This window comes from Pipra filicauda, unplaced genomic scaffold (genome assembly GCF_003945595.2).
Source record: "Pipra filicauda isolate LSUMZ 115617 unplaced genomic scaffold, ASM394559v2 scaffold272_size1030459_pilon, whole genome shotgun sequence".
NCBI classification, from domain to species: domain Eukaryota; kingdom Metazoa; phylum Chordata; class Aves; order Passeriformes; family Pipridae; genus Pipra; species Pipra filicauda.
In genome coordinates, this window is record NW_024104390.1 from 197,167 (window position 1) to 216,261 (window position 19,095).

Consider the following 19,095-nt stretch of genomic DNA (forward strand, 5'->3'; position numbering starts at 1 on the left):
GTGTGTGTGTGTGCACGTGTCTGTGTGCTGTGCGTGCCCAGTCGTGTGCATGCACCCACATGGGCTGTAAGCATGCCTCTGCCCAGGGGCACGGTATGCAGTCAAGACACAGAGCACTGTCCTGCCCAGCTCCTGTGGAAGTTGCCGATGGCCTAAGACTGTTCAAGGCTGGAGGATCCTCGAGGATGGAGCCTCCACAGCCTCCCTGGGCATTATCTGCTACTGCCTGACCTTCACAGTACAAAGTTGTTTCCTGATGTTCAAAGGAACCTCCCATGTCCTAGTTTGTGCCCATTGCACTTTATCCTGGCGCTAGGCACCACTGGGAAGAGACAAACTGTGGCCTCTTGGCACCCTCCCTGCCTGTGTGTTAGCAGGATTCTCCGAACTTCTTCTGCTCCAGACAGCAGCCACTGCTCCCGCAGCCGCTCCCCCCAGGATAGGTGCTCCAATTCTTCCACCACAGTCATGGCCCTTTGCTGGACTCACCCCACATGTCTGTGCCTTGTCTGGGTGATCCCAGCTGGAGCAGCACAGCTTCCTGCTGATGCTCCCTGCCCGGCTCTGCCTAGTGCAGCTGGGGTTGCTGCTGTGAGGACACATCCCTGGCTCCTGCTCAGCTGGTGCCCAGCAGAATCCCAAGGTCCATCCCTGCAGAACTGCTTTCCAACTGGTGGCCCAACCTATGCTGTACAATATGCACCTGGGAACTGGGATCTCTCTCCCCTGGAAATACCCCAGGAGGATAGCTGGGCTGTGGGACAGATCTCAGCTTGGCCAGTGAGTCTGGGAACCCCCATCCCCCATCCCAGAGGGATGCCAGCCCTGCTCTGGAGAATTGGCCCACTGGAGTCCAGCTGCACCTCTCTGCCAAAAGGGAGCTGGGAAGGGGCTGGAAAGAAAAAGACAGAAGGAAGGATGGAAGGAAAGAAGGACAGAAGCAAGGAAGGAAGGACCACCATGATTTCACTGGTATGGCTCTTCCTTCCAGGGCCATGTCTGTGTCCAGGCTGATGCTCTGCACTACTGGGGTTCTGCAGGCCGGCGGGGTCAGGAGGGGCAGTTTGTGGAGCCCCACGAGCCCTAACCCTAACCCGGGGACACCAGAGGCTGATAGATAGGGCTCAGCAGTGATGGCTTATCTCACCTTATCAGGATTTCCCTGACAGCATGCAATGCAGAGAGGGCAGAGTCCACCCTGTGACGGTGATAGGGCTGTCGTGTGCCACCCGTGACATTGCTCCAGGTGTCTCAAAGGTCTCCCATGTCTTGTGGAAGGATGTTTCCACCCCAGGGGCTGTTTTCATCCAGCTAGATGAGGGCTAGCAGGATGGGGGCTGGCATGCTAGCACTTGGGAAGGGCTCTGCTCAGAGGTACCCCAGCCCCAGGAGGACCATTTTTCCGCCAGCCCACAGGGATCTACAGAGCCCTCCTGCCATGGACTCTACCACACTGTACTGTGCTCCTGTCCTGTCCCCTGCACCCCTAGTGGCTGCGGGGTTGCCCCATGTGTGAGTTGTGCCCCCTCACCCCCAGCACCCCCGGGACTGCCCCATGCCCAGGCTGTATTCACAGCTCCGTGGGACCCCACGGGGAGGGATCTATGGAACAGTACAGTGCAGCCTTGGCTGCCAAGTGTGTGAGTGTGTCAGGGACTCAGGACGCAGTTTGGGTTTGTCTGGAAGATAACAGGGGATAAGCAGGGATCCCTGGTGCTCCGACCTTCACCGCCCAAGCAGCAAGCAGGGGACAGGGCTGGCTCCCTGCCAGCTATGTAACTCCCCGCTATGTAACCATGAGGCTACTGCCCTGCTGCTGGCTGCTGGTATGAGGCTGGTGGTCCGGAGGGACAGCTTGGGCATAGGGCTGAGCCCTGGGCTACCCGCCCTGATGGCAGCACTGCCAGCCCTGTGCCCAACTGCACTGACATGGCTCAAGGCTGCAGACAAGGCCAGCACAGGGCTGAGCTGCCAAGGGCTCAGGGCACTGCTAAGCTTACAGAGTGGGAGCACTGAGCTCTGACAGAGATGCTCACAGTCACAGTCTGTGTGGCGAGGGTGGCTGGCAGATCTCAGGCTGGGTCAGCAGGAGCGCAGGAATGGGCTGATGAAGCAATTCTTCCCTGCCTTCTCTGCATGCCATGTTCCATTTGGGGCTTCCCAGAACAAGAAGGATCTCATACTGGAGTGAGGCCAGTGGAGGCTGCTGAGGTGGTCAGGACTGGAACTGACTTGGGCTGAAGGAGAAGAGAGACTTTATCTGCCCTGAACTCTGACTCATGGCAGGGCTCGTTCCTTCTCCTTTTGCACCCCCCAGGCCAGCATGGGCGCCAGCGTGATGCCTCCCATGGAAACATCCTACAGGCGGGGACTGGATGTCCAGACTGTGTGAGTGGCTGCCAGACCTAGGGCCTCATCCATGTCTCAGTGCTGACACACCCCTCACTGTCCACATGTCCAGCCTTGTCCTTTGCCCCAGCCAGCTGGCAGTGCTGGCTCCCCTGCGTGCGTGTACCATGCGTGCTGCTGGCCACATCCTACTTATGTCCCCATGCAGAGCCTCAGGTGCCCCCAGCCAGGTCTGGCATGTAAACACCAGTGGCTCAAGGACCACCATGGGACACTGCCCTTCCTGTGGGGCTCCCAGGATGGTATTACATAAGGAATTGCTGCAGCACTGCATAAAAGCCTCTCTGCTTTCCACTGCTCTAAGCTGGAACTTACAGCTTTGTGGAAGAAAAGAGGAACATGTGTCCATCCTGAGCAGTAGGGCATCCAGGGAATCTGTGGCTCTGGACATGGAAGGAAGAGCAGGGAAAAAACTTCATGTGAGGAAATCTCTTGTAAAGGTTGAAAGCCAAAATAAGAGTTGGAATGAGCAAAAGGATGGTTCAGTTACTTCATACCGGAGCTGAGGTTCAAGCAGCTTGCAGACCCAGGGGAGACCTCTGAGGGCTCCTGTGGACTCTGCCATGCACCCATAAGTCACTCCATTCCCTGCTGGACATGATGGGTTGGCACTTCCCAAGCTGGCAGCCTAAACAGCCTCCACCTGGGTGCCCCCTTGTCCTTCACCTGTCTCTGCCTAGGAGAGCCTGGGTCCATATGACATCTTTGTCCCAACTGGTTCCCCTCCTTTGGGCACCAAGACCCGGTACCAGGGCCACTCTGTCACACTTGTGTAGACACCTTCAGCACACAGCAGCCAGAAGTACCTCAGGCCGCTGCATCAGGCTGCTCATGCTTTCCATCAGCTGACGCACTGGGATGTGGTGGGAGTCAGGCTATTTTGCTGCTTTTGTGGCATCTCCCCGCTCCCTGGCTACCCCATGGGGTCAGAGGCCAGAGCGGTGAGCTCAACTCACCTGTGCCCTGCAGGTCTGGCTCTAGGGGAGAGCACTGTTTCAGGCTGGGGTGTCACTAGTGCCTGTGGGTGCTCAGTCCACCCTGGGCAAGGACGACCCACGTGTCTGGCCCCAGGCCCTGGGGAGGCTGTGCTGGGATCACCATGTAGCATAAGCCCAGAGTCCCTTAAGGAAAGGGCTATCCCTCTAGGATATATTGTCTAATACCGGTTTATGGGTGAAGGGCCTAAAGAGGCAGAATTTTCTTGTCTCTTGCTAGCAGAGCTGGGTCTGTCAGCTATTTTCAGTGCAGGTTTGGGCTGCAGAGATGATGGGGATGATCAGGCTCTGTGGACATCTGTGGGTCCTGCAGTTCACAGGAGGTGTCTCCTGCCCTGGTTTCTCAGCTGCAGCCTCCTCAAGGCCTTTTCCAAGGGTCAAAGAGCACTCTGAAGGCCCTGGGCAACGGGTCTGCCTGCTTGAACCAGGGACTAGACGACCTCCACCCTCAGCAAGGTGGTGTGCCAGGGTTCTGGAGTGGCTTCCAGCAATAAATAACCAGCCTTGCCTATAGGAGAATACAGAAAGCTCCAAGACAGAAGGAAACTGAAGAAGAAAACCACCCCAAAATCACTCCAAGAGGTTTTTGGTAAGAGGTCAGATACAGATGGCAGGAGAAAATTCCTACCATTTTCTGTTTTTCCTGAGCCCCTAGCAATTCTCTACACCACTGTGAACTTGTGAGCACCTGGTTTTACTGCCTCTGTGAACACCTCCCTTTAAATTATGGAAACTACCCAGAGGGAAGCAGCTCTGCAAGGAGGAGTGGTACCTGACTGGTACATATTACCGCACTCCAGGTGAAGGTCAGGCAAGTGATGAGTCAGCAGAAGCTGGGTTAACCATGAGCAGGAGGAGCAGCAGCAGCAACTCAGAGCAGGGACCCACTTGCCAGAGTGTGTGGGGGCTTGGCAGGAGCTGTGGGCTGGCACGCTGGGGAGAGGAAAGGTCATGGGGTTGAGGCATTTCTGGAAAGCACAGTTTCCTTTCTTTCAGTGTTCAAGGAAAACTGTGGGCTGGTATTTTCATCTCTTTGGAAATGAGATGAAGGGACCAAAGCATTTTGACAAGAGAAAAAAGTTCTCACATGCTTCAGGCTTGCTTCCTGTTGTGTACGGTGGATATGACTGAGCTCTGCCTGTGGCAACTGCTGGGGAAGTTTAGGTGCCCACAGTGGGAGTGTGTGTGGTGCTGGTGAATCATTTACTGCAGAGTTGGGCAAACAAGACACAGCACCCAGTTGGGCAGAGCTGGGGCCAGCGTGCAGCCAGTTCCACCCTGAGCACTGCAGCCTCATGGAGGCTGGCAGAGCTGCATCCTGTCCGCCCTGGCACACAGCATCCATGCCACATCCACATCTTCGCCACACAAAGCAAAAGGGTACAAGTGCAGGACAAGGTTAAAAACTCGAGGACTCCCCCTTGAACCCACACATCTCCCAATAAAGCCAGTTTCACTGCTTCTAGTAAAGGAAGTAGCCAATTTAAGATGGCCTTGGGGCCCAGGCAATTTCTTCTTCCCACTGGAGCTGAGTCTCATGCAACCAAACTGTGGACTTCTCCTGCCTCAGTCTGATGAAATGGCTCTGGCAGCTCCCATTTGTAGGTCCAGCATAGAGACAAGGCACAGACAGATACACACAGACACACAGTTCCAGCAATTTCTACAGAGGGCAACCCTTGGGAACAGCCACACCACAGAGCCCCTGCAGATGTTGGCCAGCAGCAGGATGAGGCCAGCTGTGCCTGAAGCTGTTAAAGCCTGTCAGTAGTGACAGAGCTGCAATTCATGGAGCAAGTCCTGGAGACACAGCACGCTGCCAACACAAGGGATTGTGCAAAGGGAAGCGGGACTTGTCCCTGACTAAAGATGGTGGCCTTAGCCCGTGCCATTGTCACAACCCAGTGGTCAGGGGGTGCGATGTTCATTGTAAATTCTCATCAGGCTGAACAAAGAAACCGGACACACGTCAGGGAACTCTTATGTTTTACTGTACAGTCACCATAACTCTGGCAACCAGCACACTGTTTAGGCTCAAAAGGTGTTGGCTAACAAGCCCTTAAATTCTTAAAATACACTTCCACAAGAGTGGTGCCTAACAAGCCCTTTATTTTGTACTGTACACTTCAATAAGTTCTCAACTCCCAAAACAAACTCCTCAAAGGTGCTGGCTTATAAACCACAACACGATTCCATAAACTCCCTGCTCCCATAATAAAGTTCACTACAGAATATGGGGTAGAATATGATAGCCAAGCTTTGCCAGGCAAAGCAGGGGAGGAGAGAAATAAAGACAGAAAAGGGAGAGAGAGTACAAAGATTATCACCAGTCTGTAGAATTCCATGTTGGTCCTGCCACGTGGATGGTCTGGAACTGGGGTTGTGAGACAAAGAAAGCAAAAGAGAAAGGGAGTAAAAAGAGAGTGAGATACTTTCCTAGTTACTTACTTTCCTAGTTAACCTGGTCTGTGCCTTTTATGTAAACTAGACTTTTAGTACCATTTTGTTCACACATGCACAACCAGCCCTCCGAGCCCTCCTCCTGGAAGTGAGCTGGGGGGCAGACATTGAGAACGAGTCTTGAGGTGGAGCTAGAAGTTGACTCAGAACACAGTTGGCAGAACGCACCGTCTCACCTCTGTGGGACCCCCTCCACCAATCACACCTTTCCTATCATAAGTCAGAATGTTTGAAGTAAAACACACTTATGCCTGGTCCGCCACAGCTGTCAGGAATGGCTACTCTGCAGTAGCACCAAAGTTTTGTGAGCAGCAGAAGGAGCCCATGGCTGGGGAGTGAACCTGGACTAGAAAACCACCGAGTTAATTAGCAAATCCAGCTGCTCTTCCAGAAATCTGCCACCGAAGCCTCCCTGAAGAAATGGCAGTGCTGGTCAGAAGGTGGCTTGTTTTTACTTTGGATACTCACAGCACCCCCAATGCTTCTATGACAAAGTGATCCACTCAGTGGATGAGGGAAAAGCTGTGGGTGTGTCTACCCCAACTTTAGTAAAGCCTTTGGCATCATTTCCCAGAGCATTCTCCTGGATAAACTGATTCCCATGGTGTAGATGGGTGTTGGTAAGAACTGGCTGGTGGCCAGGCCCAGAGAGTGGTGGGGAATGGGGTTAAATCCAGCTGGGGCTGGTCACTAGTGGGGTACCCCAGGGCTCAGGATTGGGGCCAGTTGTGTTTAAAGTCTTGATTTAATAAAGTTAAAAGACTCCAGTAGATGCCTGGGAGGGGTCTCAAGTGGCTGCCAGAGGACACATTTTCCTTGAAAAGACAAAAATAATCTCTTTCTTCCTTGGAAGAATCTGGGGCTTCTGCCTGGGATCTCAGGTGCCTACAGTAGATGTAAGAAGATTCTGTGAGATGCCGGGAAGGAGAGTTGACTGGTTCCTGGAGGATAGAGTCCTCCAAAAGAGAAAAGTTATTCTGGAGGCCTCTTTTGGAGGAGTCTGGGGCTGCTACCCATGACCACAGGGCACTGTAAGAACAAGGCAAAAGACTCCAGGAGATAGGGGAGAGGAATCTCAGCTGGATCCCAGAAGAGAGAGATCATTCCAAAACAGTCATCTCAGGTTGCTTCCTTGAAGGAGCCTTGGGCTGCTACTGAGTTCTCAGAGGACTAAAGCAACTGTGTAAAGCCTCAAGGAGATTCCTGGGTGGAGTCTTGGGTGGATCCTGGAGGATACAATTTTCTCAAACAGTGAAAAACCATCTCAGGTAGTTTTCCTGCAGGAGTCTGGGACTGCTACCTAGGTAGGATGTCAGGATTTATGAGCAGTAGTGAAAAGACTCTGGGAGATGCCTGGGAGGAGTCTTGGCTGGATCCTGGAACAGAGAGCTTCTACCAAAGAGCAAAACATCACAGGCAGTTACCCTGGAGCAGTCTGGGGCTGCTACCTGGGATTTAAGGTCTCAAAATCACAGATCCAAAAGCTCCAGGAGGTGACTGGGAGGAGTCTTGGGTGCAATGAGGAGGATACAGTTTAATCCAAGAGATAAAGCATCCCAGGTACCTTCCTTGGAGCAGTCTTGGGCTGCTACCTAGGATGTCAGGGCTTTAATAAGTAAAAATCTATTTGAACCCAGTCCAGCCCACCTTAAAACAGCTGAGCACAGCTGAGCTGAACTCAGCCCAGCCCAGCCCAGCCGAACCCAGTCCAGCCCAGCCCAGCCGAACTGAACCCAGCCCAGCCCGGCCCAGCCCAGTCCAGCCCGGCCCGGGAGAGCCCAGCCCAACCCAGCTGAACTGAACTGAACCCAGTACAGCCGAACCCAGTCCAGCCCAGCTCGGCCCAGCCCAGCCCCGCTGAACTGAACTGAACCTATCCCATCCCATCCCACCCCATCCCATCCCATCCCATCCCATCCGCACGGCTCTGCCCGGTCCGGTGCTGCAGCGCCCCCTGCGGGCAGGGCGGCTCCCGCAGCCGCCGGTGCTGCGGCCACGGCCCCGTTCCCGGTCCCTGCGGCTCCATGTCCTGCTCCGCCCCGGCCTCGCGCTCGGGCACCTCCTGCCCTCCCTCGGCTTCTGCTGGGGTTCCCGGGAGCCGGAGCACGGTGAGTTTGGGGTGGAGCAGGCATCAGCGCAGCAGGAGCACGGCAGTGCCACCCCGGGACCACCTCCGGTGTGAGCTGGAGATGAGGACAGGATGGAGGAGCAGAGGGTCCTGCAGAGCAGCCCCTGCCCACCCGCACACCGGGAGTGAGAGAGCCCATCCTGACAGGACCGCGGTATTGCTCCATCCTGCCTACATGTCTGCCCAGCCCAGAGCTCTTCCCATCTTTTGGGATCCTCCAGGGGCTTCAGCTGCTCCTTGGGGCCCAGCGAGCACTTTTCGTAGAATCGTGGTATATCCTGAGTTGGAAGGGACTCACAAGGATCATCCAGTCCAACTCCTGGCCCTGCACAGACACCCCAACAATTCCACCCTGTCCCTCAGAGAATTGTCCAAAGGCTCCTTGAGCTCTGCCAGCCTTGGGGCCGTGACCACTGCCCTCAGAAGTCTGTTCCAGTGCCCAAACACCTTTTGGGGAAGAACCTTTTCCCAATATCCAGCCTAAACCTGCCCTGATACAGCTCCATGGTGGGGACCTGGGGCTGCTTGTCCTGCTGCATGGATGCAGGAACAGGATAAGGTCCTCTCAGCTCCCTCTGGACCCCAACCCTGCTGCCTGCAGAACCTGCTGAGGCAGGCAGGAGTGCACTGCTGGGCTCCGCTGCCTTGGTTAGGGAGGCATTGCCCCACCAGGGCAGTGTCACTGGAAGAAGTCAGCTCCGACTGCATCTTGGCATCATCCAGAGAGAAGAGCCAAGACTCGAAGTACAGGCAGAGCTCTGCCTGCAGCCCTTGGGGCTTCTTCCCCCAAAGGGCAGGAGCAGGAGACAGAGCCTGGCTGAAGGCAGTAACCAGAATGCAGGATACACCAGACACACACTCGCTGGCAGGGAGCCACTGTCACATTAGGGTCCAGTGCTGCAGCCCCTTCCCCTGGAGCTGGAGGGGGACCACTGGGGGCATGGCCAGGCTGCAGCCCCCCTGCCTAGGGATCAGACAGGAACAGGTCCCTGGTCCATCCTGCCCAGCAAGGACACAGCTTGTGCCCCCTCAGCTGCAGGCATCATCCAGGGGTGAGCCACAGCCCCTGCTTCCCTGCCCCCCAAAAGCTACACCTGCCTTCTACAACCCATTTATTTACAGAAATGCAACATTAAAACCACACCTGGGGGCCAGCACAGATGTGGGGAGCCCAGCTTCAGCCCCTGGAGCCTCCCAGGCCCCACCAGGCAGCTGGGGGCAGGACAGCCCAGTCCCAGGCACAGCTCTGCTTCCCCTTCCTTGCTGCAGGAGGGGTGCACAGCATCTCCATGGCCAAGGGGGTCCAGGACTGCTCTCCATGGATGATAGAGCACAGAGTAGGCAGGAGGAGCAGCCCAGCCCTCACTGCTGGAGCTGGGGGTTGGTGTGCAGCAGCCATTCAATGGTTTCCAGCAGGTAGGACATGCCGTAGTGCCGGGCGATGTTCTGGAAGACGCTGATGTGGTCAGTGAAGGTCTGGTGAGAAGGAAGCAGGGAGGGAAGGAGACTGCCCAGCACCCCAGGCAGTGGGGGGCTCTAAGGGAGTGGCTGGGCAGGGCTGGTAGGGCAGAGGGCAGCTCAGCAGATGCCAGGGGACATGCAGTTAGAGCAGCATCAGGAGGAGGCACAGGGCACTGTAGGGCTCCTTGCTGTCCCTTGCCAAGCTGCTGGCCTAGGGCTGGGCTGGGCAGGTGCTGAAGTACCTGAGAGGAGATGGTGAGGGTGAAGTCTCCAGCGCAGCTGCAGTACACGGGCATGTGCATCTCCTTCACACCGTGACACTTCTTGCAAATCTGCAGGCCAAAGCGGTTCAGGTGGGCCAGGAGATGAGGCCAAGCCCCTCTGCCAGGGGCAGAGTGAATGTGTCTGGCTTCAGACAGTCACAGGAATGGGTGGAGGGGGGAAATTTGTGCACTTACCAGGTCCTGCAGCACAAAGGCCATCAGCTTCTTCTGCAGGGCTTCCACCAGCGCCATCTCAATGGCATTGGTGTCATACTGCACCTGGCAGCTGGGGCAGACCCATCCGGGAAGCACCGACCCATCCTAGGGGCAAAAGAGAGGGAGGTGAGCACCACGAGTCCAATGCACTGGGATGGTGGAACTGGTTTCTGAAGAGGAACAGAACATGAGCCAAAGCCCAGGGATGCTCAGACCCATAACACACAGGTAGAAAAGATGAACAGAAAATTTGCTTTAGGTGAGGGTGATCATGAGCAGCAAGTAGAGTTGTAAAGCAAAAAGGTTCAGAGATAAAATGAGTAAAGTGATGGACTGCTGTACTGGGGCCTCTGGTATCCCTAGGAAAGAGGCTGCACCTGGGAGACGGCAGGGTCTTTGCACAGGTCCAGGTCCCTGCAGAAGTTGCAGTTCCTGCAGATGACCTCAGGAAGCACATAGGAGCGGCATGGGTCCTGAAACTGGGCTGCTTCCGAGAACTCGCCCACCTCGATGAGGCGCAGCAGGTCCCGGTGCAGTTTGTTCACCTGGTTGGTTATGTTGACATCGAGGGAGAGGACCTGCAAGGATAAGAGCCAGGTAAGCCTACCAGCAGAGTGTCCTTAGCAGGACAGCTTGTATCCTTGTGACCTCATATGAATGCAGAGCATGGCAAAGTGATTGTAGATCTCTCCTGGCAGAAAGCTGCAGCCCCGGACCCCAAACTTTCAGCCAAGTGGCCTGGCCCAGCCTGCTGACCTTGCAAACATATTTGATGAACTCCAGGGCTGGGTTGTTGAGTGGCAGGTAGGAGCCAGGCAGGACAGGAAACATGTCTGAAGGCTCTGTAGCATTGCGGGAACCAGCCATCTTCTTCTGGATCTTCTGGGTGATGGTGAAGAAGCTCTGGGTGAGCTCATTGGCCACATAATCCTGTGAGAAGGTGATCATGCCTAGAGGGATGAAGCACAGAGCGCTTGAACTGATTGGTGGCACATGAGGACGAGGTGGGTGGCTCTCTGCCTGCAGCAGGGCTGTCCTGGGGCTCAGCACTCACCAGGCATGGCCCCCAGCTCCCCCAGACCCTCCTGGGACATCTGGCTGGTGCTCCTCCTCTTGATGGGGGTGCTCCCGGGAGTGTTACGTCGCAACTCCTCCTTCATGCTGTGGTACACGGCCACAATGTAGGCTGGGGAGACATGGGCAAGGCTCCAGCTCCTGCCTGGAGCTGGCACTGAGGGGGCACAATGACCTCATCCCCTCCTCATGACTACTCACCTGACACAATCATCAAGAAGTAGCTCTGGCAGGAGGCAGCCTGGGGCAGGAACTGCGCGATGTTCCAGTTGTTCTCCAGGAGCTCCTCCACATCTGGCTCCCCTTCCTCCTCTTCTTCTTCCCTTGCCACCTCCTCCTCCTCTTCCTCACTGTCCTCTTCTAATGCTTGCCTCTTACCGGTGTTCTTCTGGAGGAGCTAGTGATGCTGTAGTGTTTTCTCATGTCCAGCCAACACCTCCCCACTCCACTCAACCCCAGGACCCTGCTCCCAGAGGACTGGATGCTTCCCATCTCTTACCTCTCTGTAGTGGATGCGAGAATCCACTTTTCCCTTGATACCTCCATAATTTGCTGGGTCCATCCAGAGAAGAAACTCCCAGCAGCGGGAGAACGATATAGTCAGAGAATGGAAGATCTCCTTGGAGTGGATGCTAGAGGGAAGAGACTGCAGTCAGTCCTTGTGTTGGCATCATCCCTTCTCTATGGGACACCGTGGGGAGGTGGTGCTGGCCAGGAGAGAGGGGTGTCCCCTCTCCCATCCTATCACTGTCGAGGTGCCTGTACCACAGCTGGTATGCTGAGAAGCAGCCAAGGGACGAGTTATGGGGCATTTCAGATTCTCCTAAACGTCTCTTCTGGATTGAATCTTACAAGAATACTGCCTATAGAGGACAGATCTCTACTCCAGGCGTGACAGTAAGAAAATTGGGAAGCCTTGTCCCTTCAGTAGCTTCACAAAAAAAAAGTAATAAATTGAGTTCTGAGGCCCATTAGAACGCAAAAAAAATCAGCATTCTCCTTCCTAGCCTGAACCCTGCCCCAGCCCTACCACCTGGGAGTCACATCTCCAGGTGCACCCCACCTGTTGATGATGTACTCCATGTAGCTGATGGCATCCTCAATGCGCCGCTTCTTGGTGCACAGGATGATGCGGTTGAAGTTGGCGTAGACCACGGAGGAGCCCAGGCGCTTGAACTCAGCCACCAGCCTGTAGCAGGGCACAGAGCGGGGTCAGTGGGTGGGAAAGCAATGTCCAAGGCGCAGATGCAACCCATGGAAGACGTGCTGATCCATCAGTCAGGAGTCAACGTGCAGCAACAATGCTCAAGGGAGATCACCCAAAGAGGATGAGAGGTCCACTGCACTCTACTGCCCACCTCTTTTGGAGGATCATTGTGGGCACCAGCATCCTGGTCACTAACGTCACATCTGTCCCTTCCCCATCTGTCAGCCTGGCACACTCCAGGCCTCACTTACTGCAGGAAAAGCTTCTTCATCATGTTGTGGAGTGTGCGGTGAAGCGCTGGGTCATAGAGCAGGGAGGAAGGAGAGCGGAGCCAGCGGTAAAAGTGAATGACCTGGTTGTCTGCATAGACGTTGTGGTACTGTGTGATCTCCTTCACCCAGCTCACCACCATGCTCTTCAGGATCCTGCCAGCAAGCAGAGAGCAGCATCACCCCACCAGCTACCAGCAACTCCTTCCACCTTCCCAATAGGAACATGTTTTCAGATACACTGGAGGATTCAGAGCAGAAACTCCCTTGTCCAGGCCCTGGCACATGAGCCATAGGGTAAGTATGTGACTCCATAACCTGGTGGAGCACGAAGAAAGGAGAAACAGGAAGAGCAAAGTCTTCACCAACATCCCTATACATCTGCTGGCTGATGCCCCAGGCAGCTCTGAGCTCAGGATCTTCCAATGTGTGGGAGAAGACACCTGCTCTGCCCTCGAGACCTGGTCCTGAGGGGCTCTGCCAGAATGGAGACCACGTGCTCTACCTCCTGCTGCCCCTTAAGCCATACCTGAAAGTGTTGGAGCAGAGGGCAGTCTCATCATAGCTGGCTGGAATGTTGGAAGCTTGGTTCCCTGTCACCATGTCCTCTAGGGATGCCTGCTGAATCACGTCAAAGCTGATGCTCATGCTGGAGCCTCCTTCCATGTCATTCACGTGGTGGGACTGCAACACGGTGTTCACAGCCAGGCTCTGGATATCCAGCTCCAGACACACTAAGAGCAGACACAACTGTCAGCAGGGAAAGGACCAGGGACACCCTCCCTTGCTGCTGCCAGAAGTGCTTTTCACAGGTACAAGGTGTTCTATAGGTGCAGCTGCACTGAGCAGGGAGATGCTTTCATAGGCATGACTGTCTCAACCAGACCTTGTCTTCCCACAAGATTTGGACCTACTGACCCTCTAGGGACCACCAATTTTTCCTGGAAGCTGCAGGAGTGGCATTCAGAAGAACTGAATACACTCAAGCTGCCTCTGCTTAAGAGAGACCTGTCCCAAGGTCACCAGGGATGACCAGGTGAGCTTGGGCTGACATGTTGCAGGTGGTCTGCCAAGTGCTATTGTCATTGCTCATTGATAAAGAACCCATATTTTGATGCCTGCACATGTCATAGGTGAGCCTCCCCTGTCCCAGGACATGCCTTTAGCATCCACCTTGCCCAGACTGATGCTGAAACCCAAAAGTTGCTGGTAACAGCTGTCACCACAGAGACTCTTTCGGGACCACATCCACCCCTCTGCAGGACTCATAAAGCAGGATCCAGCTCTGCCCTACTCAGTGCTACAACCCTCTTCCCTCCTTACCTGTGGAGTAGCAGCCAGGGTTGTTGATTTCCACTGAGGCTCTCTCATCAAACTCCATGACAAGGCGGTTGTCATCAGCCTCCTTTCCCCCCAGGTCAGGGCGGGCTGTGGGGGACAGCCACAGCAGGTGGTTGTGATGACGGAGGTGGCGTGAGAAGAACAGGTCAGAGCCAAAAGTGGAGATGTCATCAGGGAGGTTCCCAATGGGGATGTGGTAGTACCTGGGGCACAGAGAGGTAAGTGGTCATCGGGGTGAGCATGTCTGCAAGGAAAACAAGGACCATGCCTGTACCCTCAAGGGATGAAGCAGCTCCTGTCATCCCACTGAGGGCACGGCAGCCTCAGGGGAACATGGCCACCAATGGCACCTGCTCATCTCAAAAGCCTGGGAGAGGCAAGTGTCCAGGTTGAGATAGTGACGGATCATGCGGCGGGCGGCATGGCGCTGCCAGTCCAGGACTGAGTAGCTGACATCATCCACCAGCTGGATGGGGACCAAGGGGAACTCCTCGATGATGGGAATCCCACTTGCCAGTCGTTTCAGGTCACTGTTGGACTGCACAGCCACCAGCGTGGGGCCCCGGCGCTCATCCTGCACCAAGGAGAAAGGGATATGTCCTGGTACGCCTCTAACCTGCTCAGCAGGAAGCTGGCAGTGTTGGGTGCCCTGTCCCCACAGCAGGTCCCCACAGTGGGGAGCAAACCTCAGCGTTCCTGAAGCGCCCACTCGCCTCCATGCCACCAACTCTCCAGCTGAGCACAGAGATGGAGAGAGATCCTGAGGTGGCCTTGCTGCTGGTACTGCCCCAGGTAAGATCCCCAAGTAAAACACAGCACCCACTTTGACCCTTGACCTTGGGCTCAGAAGTTATGTACAGGTGCTGTTGGAACTCATGCACCAGTGCCTTCCACCCTCTCCTTAGTCCCCATGGTCCCACGAAAACCTCCCACCTTCATCTCACCTTGTAGCCCAGCAGCAGCCGCTGGACTCCTCTGTAGATGGCCTTGAGGTCAGTCTCAGCACGCACCTCAAAGGTGTGCTTGTCTGGGGGCAGCAGCTCCTCGCCCACCTTTTCCAGCAGAGCTGCACGCTCCGCTGAGAACAGGGTGGTGAGATTTGGCATCTGGTTGCTGCGTACCTGGGTGCAAGGGTGACTGGGTCAGAACAGGGGGAGAGACACCCCAGGATGCGCGGTGCCAGGGGCAATGCACAGAGAAACCTCTCGCTGCCTGACCCTACCATGGAATGGTTTGGAGTGGAAGGGACTTTAAAAGTCATCTAGTCCAACTCCCTGCCATGGGCAGGGACACCATATAAACACAGAATCGTTCGAGTTGGAAAAAACCTTTAAGATCAAGTCCAACTGCTCACCCAGCACTGCCAAGGTCACCACTAACTCATGTCCCCAAGTGCCACATCTACATGGCTTTTAAATCCCTCCAGGGATGGTGATTCCACCACTGCCCTGGGCAGCCTGTTCCAGGGATTGACAACTCTTTCCATGAAGTTTTTCCTAACATGCAACCTAAATGTCCCCTGGCACAACTTGGGGTCAATTAGACCAGGTTGGTCCAAGCCCTGTCCAACCTGGCCTTGAACACTTCCAGGAATGGAGCAGTCACAGCTGCTCTGGGAAACCTGTGCCAGGGCCTTAGCACCCTCACAGGGAAGAATTTCTTCCCAATATCCCATCTAACCTGTCCTCTTTCTCTGTAAAGCCATTCCCCCTTGTCCTATCACTTCCATCCCTTGTCCAAAGTCACTCTCTAGCTCTCTTGGGGCCCCTTTAGGCACTGGAAGGGGCTCTAAGGTCTCCCTGGAGCCTCCTCTTTTCCAGGCTGAACACCTCCAGCTCTCCCAGCCTGGCTCCAGAGCAGAGGGGCTCCAGCCTTGGAAGCATCTCCGTGTCCTCCTCTGGACTCGCTCCAGCAGCTCCACGTCCTTCCTATGCTGGGCCCCCAGGGCTGGAGGCAGCTCTGCAGGGGTGTCTCACCAGAGGGGGCAGAGCGGTAGAGTCCCCTCTCCCCTGCTGCCCATGCTGTGGGATCAGCCCAGGGCATGGGGGGTTTCTGGGCTGACAGTGCACACAGCCAGGGCATGTCCAGCCTCTCACCCACCAGCACCCCAGATCCCCCACCCTTCACAGTGCCCCTTACCTTGTCCAGCACAAAGACGGAAGCTTTGCGCTGTGAGGGGATGAAGAGGCCCAGGAGTGCCTTGCTGCCCTGGGAGCTGTGGTACAGGTAGATGTGGCGAATGCTTCCTAGGGACACAGAGCACTAGTGGTACCCATGGGTGTGAGATCTTGGATGCCCCAGGAGCCCCACTCTCAGGATGCCTCACCTGGCTCTAGGTAAGTGAACTGGGCCAGCGACCGCATCTCCAGGTGCTCGATGTCGAAAGTTTCAGCTTCTCGCCCTGCCAGGTGCTGGATGAGCTGCCTGCTGACCATACACACACAGCCCAGGTGGGACAGGGCACGGAAGAGCAGTGGCACCTGGAATGATGGGGAGAGATGTGATGGAACAATGCTCTGTTACTAAGCTCCTCTTGGGAGTTGCAAACCTAGAACAACTCAGTTTAAAAACCACAAGTATGACATACCATAACAGGTATCTCAAAATCCACGTGTTCCTATCTAGCCCCACATTCCACCATCAAGGTACTTTGGAGGACACGTGGAGCAATATTTGGGCAATCTTGCAGCTCTGCAACTTGTGGCTTGGCACTCTAAGGCAGAGGCTCCAGATAATTGGCATAGTGGGAGGTCCATCACAGATCCACCCTGTTTTTTTAATCCTGTAGCTGTCAACTCCACCTCTGCAGGAGACTACTCCTGAATGGCTTGCTGAGGGACCTCTTCCCAAACCAATGAGAACCAATAAATAAACATTTCTTGCCTGACTGCTCTTCCCTTATGCCAGTTTTAGTTGTACAGATCCCTAGTACATCCCATTTTCACATCTCTTCAGCATGCTGAAGCATTCCCATCTAAGCCCCATCCCTGCAGGGAAACTGTTCCCTCCCTCGCATCCTCCTAGGTCACTCCTGCTACATTTTGTAGGATCAGGCTCAGAATTGCATTGCAGCTTAAAGATCAAGACAGATCATTCCTTGCTTGCCCAGGTCTTTGTCCATCTGGGTTATGTGTGTCTCTGAGGATGGAAGTTTCACAACCCGCTGGGCAACCTGCTCGACCACCCTTACAAGACAAGTGTTTTCATATATTTACACAGAATTTCCCATGTTTCAGGTTGTGCCTACTGCCTCCTGTTCTCTCCTGGGCACCAGAGCAGAGCCTGGCTCCTCTCCTCCCCTGTTCCTGTCGAGCAGGTCCCCTTGAGCCTCTCTTCCTTCTGGTTGCACAGTCCAGCTCACTCAGCCTCCCCTCACAGGACAGATGCTGCTACCCCATGATCATCTAATTTCCTTAATATTTTTAAAACTTCTCCACGCCCCTTGTTTTACTTTAGCCTCTCATTTTAGTTTCCCCTTAAGTTTCTTGATTTTTCCTCTTCCCACTTATTAAACACCATGGGAGCGGAGAGGACTCGGTTTGCTAGAGGAAGGTCTACAGATATGATGAATTTGGGTACATGTTACTCACTTTGGCAGAGTAATCTGAAGTAAATTTTGGGTGCTGCTTACTAAACATCAGTAAGGTTTAGTAGGCACCATTTTCAATTGCTGATGGCATATATGGTTCAACCTTTCTCATCACCACAGGATTTCACAGGCTCCATGTAATCATTAAGAGTTGTGCCTTGCCTTGTGGGACCTTTGTCCAAATTCTCCAAAAGCAGAAATTTAAGGTGACTAAAAATGATTTCTTTCACCATGCCCCACTGGAATAGGTTATACCAGTAACATCAGTAGCTGAAGTCTCCTAACTCTGTGATGTTCCTTTTGCCCTTGCAGCCTCCTGCATCTCAGAGAGCATTCAAAGCCAGTGGCACCTCTGCTCACACCAAGCTTGTCCTACTCAGGCAAAGACTTTTGATCCATAATAATCCTATTGTGCATTTTAGTATCAAATTCACCTGCCTTTATGCTTTCTTTAACTCCACTCAGTGTAGCCTCCACAACAGTGTGGCCTACACTTTTCTCCCAGCTTTACACCAAATACCCCTTCTGTTTCCTGGTTTCAAAGCAGGCTGGTTTTCTGGATTAGTTTAGAGGAAGATCACCAGTTCTGCTTATTAGATACCTTCTTTCTCCTAAGTTTCTTAACTCCAAATAAACTGAAGCCCCTTTCCCTGACACACCGTAACTCACATTCTGATACTCTGTCCATATAAGCATATCTATATCCCCCCGTTCTCTACTGTCCAGGGTCTTGGATTTTTGATGTCTTGCCACTGGCACTCACCTAATGAGCTACTGCTCAGCAATCCTTAAAAACGAGCACCTGGAGGAGTTACCTGTGTCTCATACACTCCCTCGATGTCCGGAGCAGAGAGATCCGCATTAATTTCGTTGATGTGCTCTTGGTACATGTCTTCGGGGACAGAGTACTCGTACAGGTTGTAAACCAAGTTTGAGCGGGGCAGGATCCTGTTCACCTGCCAAGGAAAGGGACAAGATTATTGGGACACATCCCACCATGTGGCACCGCTGCCAGGAGCTAGGCTCTGAGCTTATCTCCTGGTGCTCCTCTCTCCTAAGGAAATCAGTGAGTTATGCTCATGCACGTTACAAATTCCTGTAACACAGAACCTGCTTTCCAGGCAGGCTGGGATTAGCAGAAGGACTAGGGCCTGGATGAGGGATATTCATGGAATGGGACAGTGAGGTGTTGCAAGGCAGATGTTTGTAATACCTCCTTGCAGGGGAGGTGAAGTGTCTCATCTCAACACAAGTGGCTGCTTCCCCTTCCAAAAGGGACAGGTCCTCACCTTCCTGTAGGCTGTCCCCTCCTCTGGCTTTGGGACGCGCTGGTTGACATAGAAGACACGGGGGATGCTCAGCTTGATGCAGTGCAGGTCACTCCCTATCACTGCCCACAGCCGGAACAGCCCAGGCTGGCTGGTCTCGGCGATCTGCAGGACACAGGGGACGAGGTCAGCGTTAGCAGGAGATCCAACAAGCCATCAGTGCTTACATCTATGCTGTGGAGCACTCTGAGGATCTATGTGTTCAGCTAGTGGCCAAAAAGAGAGGGAGGGTCTTAAAGAGAGTCATCGCTCTCAGCTCTGGAGTACCTGTGTCCTATTACTGTACCAGGGTACCACGAAGAAAACTGCCTCAGGCAGGCCAACAAACTCCAGGGGATGATGTCACCCAATTTAC

The 19,095-nt window shown here is 54.3% G+C and overlaps 1 protein-coding gene across 1 annotated transcript in view; it reads right to left on the minus strand.

Moving 5' to 3' along the window:
- Positions 1 to 9,091: 9,091 nt before the first annotated feature.
- POLE (DNA polymerase epsilon, catalytic subunit) overlaps positions 9,092 to 19,095 on the minus strand; it is a 31,200-nt gene continuing 21,196 nt past the window's right edge. The window contains exons 31-48 of the mRNA XM_027730225.2: positions 18,702 to 18,845; positions 18,228 to 18,368; positions 16,150 to 16,303; positions 15,963 to 16,069; positions 14,768 to 14,944; positions 14,174 to 14,397; positions 13,806 to 14,026; positions 13,012 to 13,216; positions 12,465 to 12,638; positions 12,070 to 12,195; positions 11,506 to 11,638; positions 11,208 to 11,403; positions 10,987 to 11,118; positions 10,689 to 10,882; positions 10,310 to 10,510; positions 9,912 to 10,037; positions 9,696 to 9,785; positions 9,092 to 9,468 (exon numbers count right to left, since the gene is read on the minus strand). Of these exons, the coding sequence (XP_027586026.2) occupies positions 9,355 to 9,468; positions 9,696 to 9,785; positions 9,912 to 10,037; positions 10,310 to 10,510; positions 10,689 to 10,882; positions 10,987 to 11,118; positions 11,208 to 11,403; positions 11,506 to 11,638; positions 12,070 to 12,195; positions 12,465 to 12,638; positions 13,012 to 13,216; positions 13,806 to 14,026; positions 14,174 to 14,397; positions 14,768 to 14,944; positions 15,963 to 16,069; positions 16,150 to 16,303; positions 18,228 to 18,368; positions 18,702 to 18,845 (2,859 nt within the window). The 3' untranslated portion in view covers positions 9,092 to 9,354. The remainder of the gene's footprint in view (positions 9,469 to 9,695; positions 9,786 to 9,911; positions 10,038 to 10,309; positions 10,511 to 10,688; positions 10,883 to 10,986; positions 11,119 to 11,207; positions 11,404 to 11,505; positions 11,639 to 12,069; positions 12,196 to 12,464; positions 12,639 to 13,011; positions 13,217 to 13,805; positions 14,027 to 14,173; positions 14,398 to 14,767; positions 14,945 to 15,962; positions 16,070 to 16,149; positions 16,304 to 18,227; positions 18,369 to 18,701; positions 18,846 to 19,095) is intronic.